At 45.2% G+C, this 5,994-nt stretch overlaps 1 protein-coding gene across 1 annotated transcript; it reads right to left on the bottom strand.

Moving 5' to 3' along the window:
• Positions 1-2,203: 2,203 nt before the first annotated feature.
• Positions 2,204-5,428, bottom strand: LOC124681250 (14-3-3-like protein GF14-C). The gene is made up of 6 exons (XM_047216184.1): positions 5,369-5,428; positions 3,867-4,279; positions 3,695-3,773; positions 3,437-3,559; positions 2,623-2,739; positions 2,204-2,536 (listed from the first exon to the last, which is right to left on the bottom strand). Exons 2-6 carry the CDS (start codon positions 4,256-4,258, stop codon positions 2,474-2,476), a joined length of 774 nt encoding a protein of 257 aa, XP_047072140.1. The 5' UTR covers positions 4,259-4,279; positions 5,369-5,428; the 3' UTR covers positions 2,204-2,473.
• Positions 5,429-5,994: the final 566 nt, after the last annotated feature.

Raw genomic sequence — 5,994 nt, 5'->3', positions numbered from 1 at the left:
CTACTTTTTATGGGAAGGAAGGAGTACTTTGTTTACATGGAAGCCACTCCTCTTGTTCCTCAATCTTCGTAGAATGCAGCGTTGAATTAGAGAAAGTTGTTTGTTCCAAACATTTTCTGGAAGTAGATGACATGTTTTAAATCTTAAAGCTGGGCACAACATATTTTGTGAACCGCGTCTTCTTCGCCACATCCCGTATAAAGGGAATCGAACCTAACTCTTCCACGAACCCCCCACAAATGGTCCTCTCTTAGGGTGCGTTCGGTTATGGAACGGCGTGGGATGGAACGGAATAGTTCCGTTCCAGAGAAATAGAATGGTTCCATCCTCGCGTTTGGTTTGGACAAAAAAAAGGAACGGAATGGTATTTTTTTTGTTCGGTTGGGGGAATTGGAGAGCAGAACGAAATGTGGTTAAACTAAACTTTTGTTTCAAAATCGTAATTAACAATGACAAATGGCCTTTTAAATCTTAAAATCGCAATTAACAACGCCTAATGACCTTTTTAATCTCAAAATCGTACTTAATATTATGTTTTATTCGGTTGGAGGAATTTGGAGAGTAGAACGGAACAAGGTTAAAGTTTAATCTTTTGTCTCAAAATCGTAATTAATAGTGGTAAATGGTCATTTTAATCTCAAAATCGTAATTAACAACGGTGAATTATTTTTCAGCTAGATTAGTCGAGTGCTTCGTGATTAATAGCAGCTAATTAACAACCGTTCTACCAGATTCCACCAATTCGGTGAAATGGATGCATTTCACATATGAGGAGAATATTCTCTTTCGAGAAACCACTCGGTTCCATTTCATTCCACAACCAAATATAAGAATTGCCTCTATGTACGGACCGGTTCCGTTCCATTTCATTGGTTCTAGAACCGAACACACTCTTAATTCAATGAACTATGAGAATTCCTTTGCCTAGTTTTTTTGCTTTTCAGTTCTCATAAGTCCTTGATATACTAGCAGAAACTCCATACTTGACCGACTGCGTCACAGTGCTCAGGTAAAGTGGCAGTGGTTGAAAGCGAGCGGAAACGTCAGTGCTTTTTGTAACCTGGCGGCTGCTCGCTCTTTAGAGCCATAATCCTATTGATGTCCTCGCACTCAGAGGCAATCGACACATCAGGCTACGATGACATACATGACCTAGCATGAGGGGTGAAACCACCAAAGTGACATTCCTCTCCAACCAAAGACGACTCATCTAGGGCTTTGCCAACAATGATTCATCACCAGCCTTCGATGCCATGTCAGTGGTCGCATCATGAGCAACAACCGCGGACAAGCCCTACTTAGTGGACTCACATGAAAACAAATCCACACGGTCAAAAGAACCAACGCGCACCAGCAAAAGCTTGGTTGTTGCCGCCTATTCAGGCTGGTGCCATTGCGGGCGAGAGCGGGGGCGGTAGCGCCCGAGGCGGGGCGAGATAGAGGCGAGAGAGGGGCGAGACGAGAGCGGGAGGCGGCGGCGCGGGCGCCCGGCGGTATCACCCGCTCCCGCCCGGCTACCGCCTGCGTTGGGGGCGAGAGGGAGGCGAGAGGCGGGCGGAAGCGTTGGCAGCGAGAGGGAGGCGAGAGTGGGGGCGAGCGAGAGGAGTAGAATTTTTATTTATTATGTAATTTTTAAAATTTATTATGCAATTTTTTAATTATTATGTAATCAGTAATATTTTTAGTTGAATAAAATAATTTTCTTGCATTATTTCGAATGTCTAAAAAAAATCGAGTGAAATAACTTAATCTGAAAAAGAAATGGTGATGTGGAGGAGAGAGAAGTGAGAGCTGGCACTATAGCCTGTGCACTGGCACCGTAGGGTGAGAGTAAGGAAAAAAGCTGACGTAGCAGGTGAGAGTGGCACCAGCCTCATGCAGGGGCGAGAAACCTTTTCAATGCGGTTAATTACCAGCTGAAGGAACCCCATGCCCACCAGAGAAAACTAGGACTGTAAAGCAGAGTCCAAACGGGCGCATGCAATGGAACCCTCCCTTGCAATGCCCAGATGGGGACCTTAGTGGCATCAGCACATACAGCGACGAGTGGCCCATGACCTCGGATCAACCAAGGACGGCAAGGCTAGACGGTCAGAGAGCAGCTCTGCTAGCAAGGACATCAGTGAGCGAGACAGCAACAAGGTCTTTGTCAACATGATCTACTTTAAGCTATCGGAATGTGAATAAGTGCAACAGTAAGTGATTGCCAAACCGAAGAGACAAAGACGATTAAATTGAAACCACTGGTGAGACACAACACCATGCAGTCAAATCCAGGAGAACAATATCGGTCCGAAATGGACCGACTGCGCCAACTAGAAAAGACGCAAAGGCAATAGAACTACTTCGACCACTACCATCCTACAACAGGGAAAAAGGGAGGGAGGGGAGTACATGAGAGACAGCTAGAACAGGACAATCCATCCACGGCACAACGCAGACTTCAACACGCAAACACATTGATTCAACACAGTTACTGGCCCTCGGCACCTTCGCCTTTCGAGGCTTCTTTGCCATCCTCAGCACCACCCTCCTCCTGCAACCAAGACATTATCAGATGATTACTGATTAGGGGTTAAAAACCACGAGGCAGACGACAAACCACTCTGGTTGAGGAGATACCGTGAGGTCAGATGTCCATAGGGTCAAGTTGTCCCTCAGAAGCTGCATGATCAATGTGCTGTCCTTGTAGGACTCCTCACCGAGGGTGTCCAACTCAGAGATAGCCTCATCAAAAGCCTGCAGAGTGAAGTTCGATAGGTCACAAGATATCAATGACATGGCATGCAGAGTAGAGCACAGCTTAGTATTATAACGTCAACACGTCAGGCGATTTAGGACAAAACAGCAGCAGTTGGCATACATATCCTAAATTGCCATCCTCATGAAAATGAGGAAGCTAAGTTCAAAATCCTTCGAGTTAAGTACCAGGAGCAAAGTTTTAGGACTGTCTACAATCCAATGCAGACCAAATCAATGTATATTTGCAGATACTACATCTTGAACACAAAATGGATTATAATTCATTTCTAATAAGGGAAAATTTTGTTTTTGCCACACTAGTTTTTGCCCGTTTTGCTTTTGCCCTGCCAGTTCCCAGTAATGTATCGTTTTTGCCCCATGTGAAAATGATATGTTTTTGTTTTGCTTTTGCCCCTTTTGTTGTTGTTTTGCTTTTGCTTTTGCCCCTCAATGATAGAGAATAGGGCAAAATCAAGATGTCAAAATTTAGAGTGGCAAAGCAAGATGGGCAAAATCTAGTGTGGCAAAAACAAAACTTTCCCTTCTAATAAACTTACTGCATAAGACTCACACAAGTCACGCAAAGAAAATCATGAACAGTCACTACAAGATCTACTCATTCTCGTTGAAAGAAGAAACCATAGTATAGACTGACTGGAACACTGAATTCCAGAAAGATAAATATGACACTAACCTGCTTTGCAAGATTGCAAGCTTTGTCTGGAGAGTTCAGAATCTCGTAGTAGAACACTGAGAAGTTAAGTGCAAGTCCAAGCCTTATGGGATGTGTGGGGGCCAGTTCCGCCAGAGCAATATCCTGCACAGCAGATAGTATGATAAAATAATTTTGCAAACATCAACAAGCCTCGCAAACAAGCTACAAACCAAATGTGGCCAGATGCTCCCATAGCAATGAAGTGAAATTAATACGATGGCAAAGACATGAACCAACCTGAGCAGCCTTGTAAGCCACCATGGTGCTCTCGGCAGCTTCCTTCCTCTCGGCACTAGCCTTAAATTCAGCCAAGTACCTGCACACAATTAGAAATTTACAAAGTTACAGTATAGTCATACAAACTGGTGATTCAACAGCACAACCAAAAATAGTGGCAGATTCGTCCAACCTGTGATAATCACCCTTCATCTTGAGGTAAAACACCTTGGACTCAGCAGCAGTAGACATGGGCACAAGGTGCGAGTCTAGCAACTTGAGGATACCATCACAAATCTTGCTCAGCTCGGCCTCGATCTTTCCACGGTATTCCTTGATCAGAGAAACATGCTCCTCGTTCCCACGCCCCTCCTCCTTCTGCTCAATGGATGAGACGATACGCCACGAAGCACGGCGAGCCCCAATCACGTTCTTGTAGGCAACAGACAGGAGGTTACGCTCCTCAACAGTGAGCTCCTCCACGTCTACCGTCTTGGCCACCTTCTCCATGTACTCGACCATCTCCTCGTACCTTTCCGCCTGCTCGGCCAGCTTGGCCATGTAGACATTCTCCTCCCGCGACATTTTGAGCAGCGGAGTATCTTACTGCAACGACATAAGAAGCACTGATGAGCGATCACCAAAATCCAGCAGGACAAGAGTAACAATATGCACAACGGTAAGAAGGACATGGCAGTCAATATAACTCAGATCAGCACTTCCTCATTCAGCGAGCTCACGTTTGTTAGCAGGAAGCAAATGTACACACAAACTCATTTCAAAAGAGTTAGGATGAACATTGTAAGTTCCATCCAACCTGCAGTAGGCAATTCTCCAAGGCTAAATGATCTACTAGCATCGATGTTCAGACACACCACATTAGATGAGGCTAAGCATGTGAGTCTAAACTAGCAGTCTGTTATGACAACCATAGGTGTTTGTAAAAGCAAGCATTTAAAACTACAACATTTTACCTAGGAATAACCAAACATTATGTATAAAATAGACCAAAAAACTACTTCCTCGTAATAATAAAAGTGGAGTATATAGTACAAGAATTTTACCTAGGAGTGACCAAACATTATTATGTAGTTCTCCTACAAGAGAGACCAAAAAAACCACTTCCTCGTAATAATAAACACCGGATTATAATAAAATCCGCTACTATCAAGCATTGAAGGTCAAGTAAAATAGCTGGCACCGGCGAAGCAGATCTACTAGCCATCACAACAAGTAACCCCCGCCAGGACGCTAAATCCAAGCACTAACTGCAGAAGGAAAACACTGCGAGTCCCAGTGTAAGCACTCCCGCCGACATGATTGATCAAGCGAATCGAACATCTAGCGGGATCATTCGCCAGCTAAATAACTTTGGCAGATCAACCTAGCTCCCCCACCTAAAAAAGCAAATCCCCACTTCCAGACGGCAATGCCTCGCGAAACTCGGCCGGATCTACGCGTCGCGCGCACCCACGCTCGCAGATCTCGCGAATCGAAACCCGGCAGTTACCCAGGCCACCAGATCTGCTAGCCGCGACGCGACACCGGAACAGCGCCCGGGAAAAACGTCTGAGAAAACGCCAAAATTCGTCGATCGCTGGCATTTCGCAGGGTGAAATCAAGCGGGACGAGGGAGTAATCTGAATGCCAGAATAGTAGACTTCAGCGAAACGAGAAATGGCAGCCCCTACTAACCTTCCGCTTCCTGGGTGGCGCTCGGCTTGCGGCGGATTGGGGGAGAGGGGTCGGGGTCTCGCTGTGGTCTGTGTGTCGCAATGGTGAGTGGGGATGGTGGGCTATAAAGCGAAACGCGCTCGCGAAAGGCTGCGGCGGCGCACCGGTGGGGTCCACATGCAGCCACAGGTTAAGATCCGTCGACTGCGACTGCGAGCCTCTGCGACAGCATCAGTTTTTGTTTCCCTGAAGAAATGATCATGTCTACTAAGTGGAACCGCACCATCAGTGGTGCTAGGAAGATCAGTGATCGGCACTGTTTAAATCAAGCTGGATTTGTGATGATAGCGGCGACTGAGAAAAACATGATAATTGCTAGTGTTGATAATGAAGGCTGACGCGGTCTTCACAATAGTTAGGAGCAACATTTAACAGTTATTTTGCTCTGAATAGTATGATTATAGTGCCCTCAAAAAAACATGATTACTGTTATATTTCACGGTAGCAGAAGCTGCTTTTTTTTTTGTTTTAAAATCAGTAGAAGTACTACTTGCATTACATATCGCTTTAAGTCATCGTAGAGGCGAAATGGCCATTACTAGGATGGTGCAATTGTTGGATAATTAGACAATATTTTTACGATTAAT

Source organism: Lolium rigidum, unplaced genomic scaffold, assembly GCF_022539505.1.
Source record: "Lolium rigidum isolate FL_2022 unplaced genomic scaffold, APGP_CSIRO_Lrig_0.1 contig_37655_1, whole genome shotgun sequence".
In the NCBI taxonomy this organism is placed as follows: Eukaryota; Viridiplantae; Streptophyta; class Magnoliopsida; order Poales; family Poaceae; genus Lolium; species Lolium rigidum.
This window is presented reverse-complemented; position numbering and strand designations above follow the sequence as displayed.

Coding starts and splice junctions, on each gene's coding strand:
- LOC124681250 (XM_047216184.1), bottom strand. CDS start 4,258: ATGTCGCGGGAGGAGAATGTCTACATGGCCAAGCTGGCCGAGCAGGCG. Junction 3,774..3,866: donor ATGAAGGGTGATTATCACAG/GTTGGACGAATC, acceptor AATTGTGTGCAG/GTACTTGGCTGAATTTAAGG. Junction 2,740..3,436: donor CTTGCAATCTTGCAAAGCAG/GTTAGTGTCATA, acceptor TTCACTCTGCAG/GCTTTTGATGAGGCTATCTC.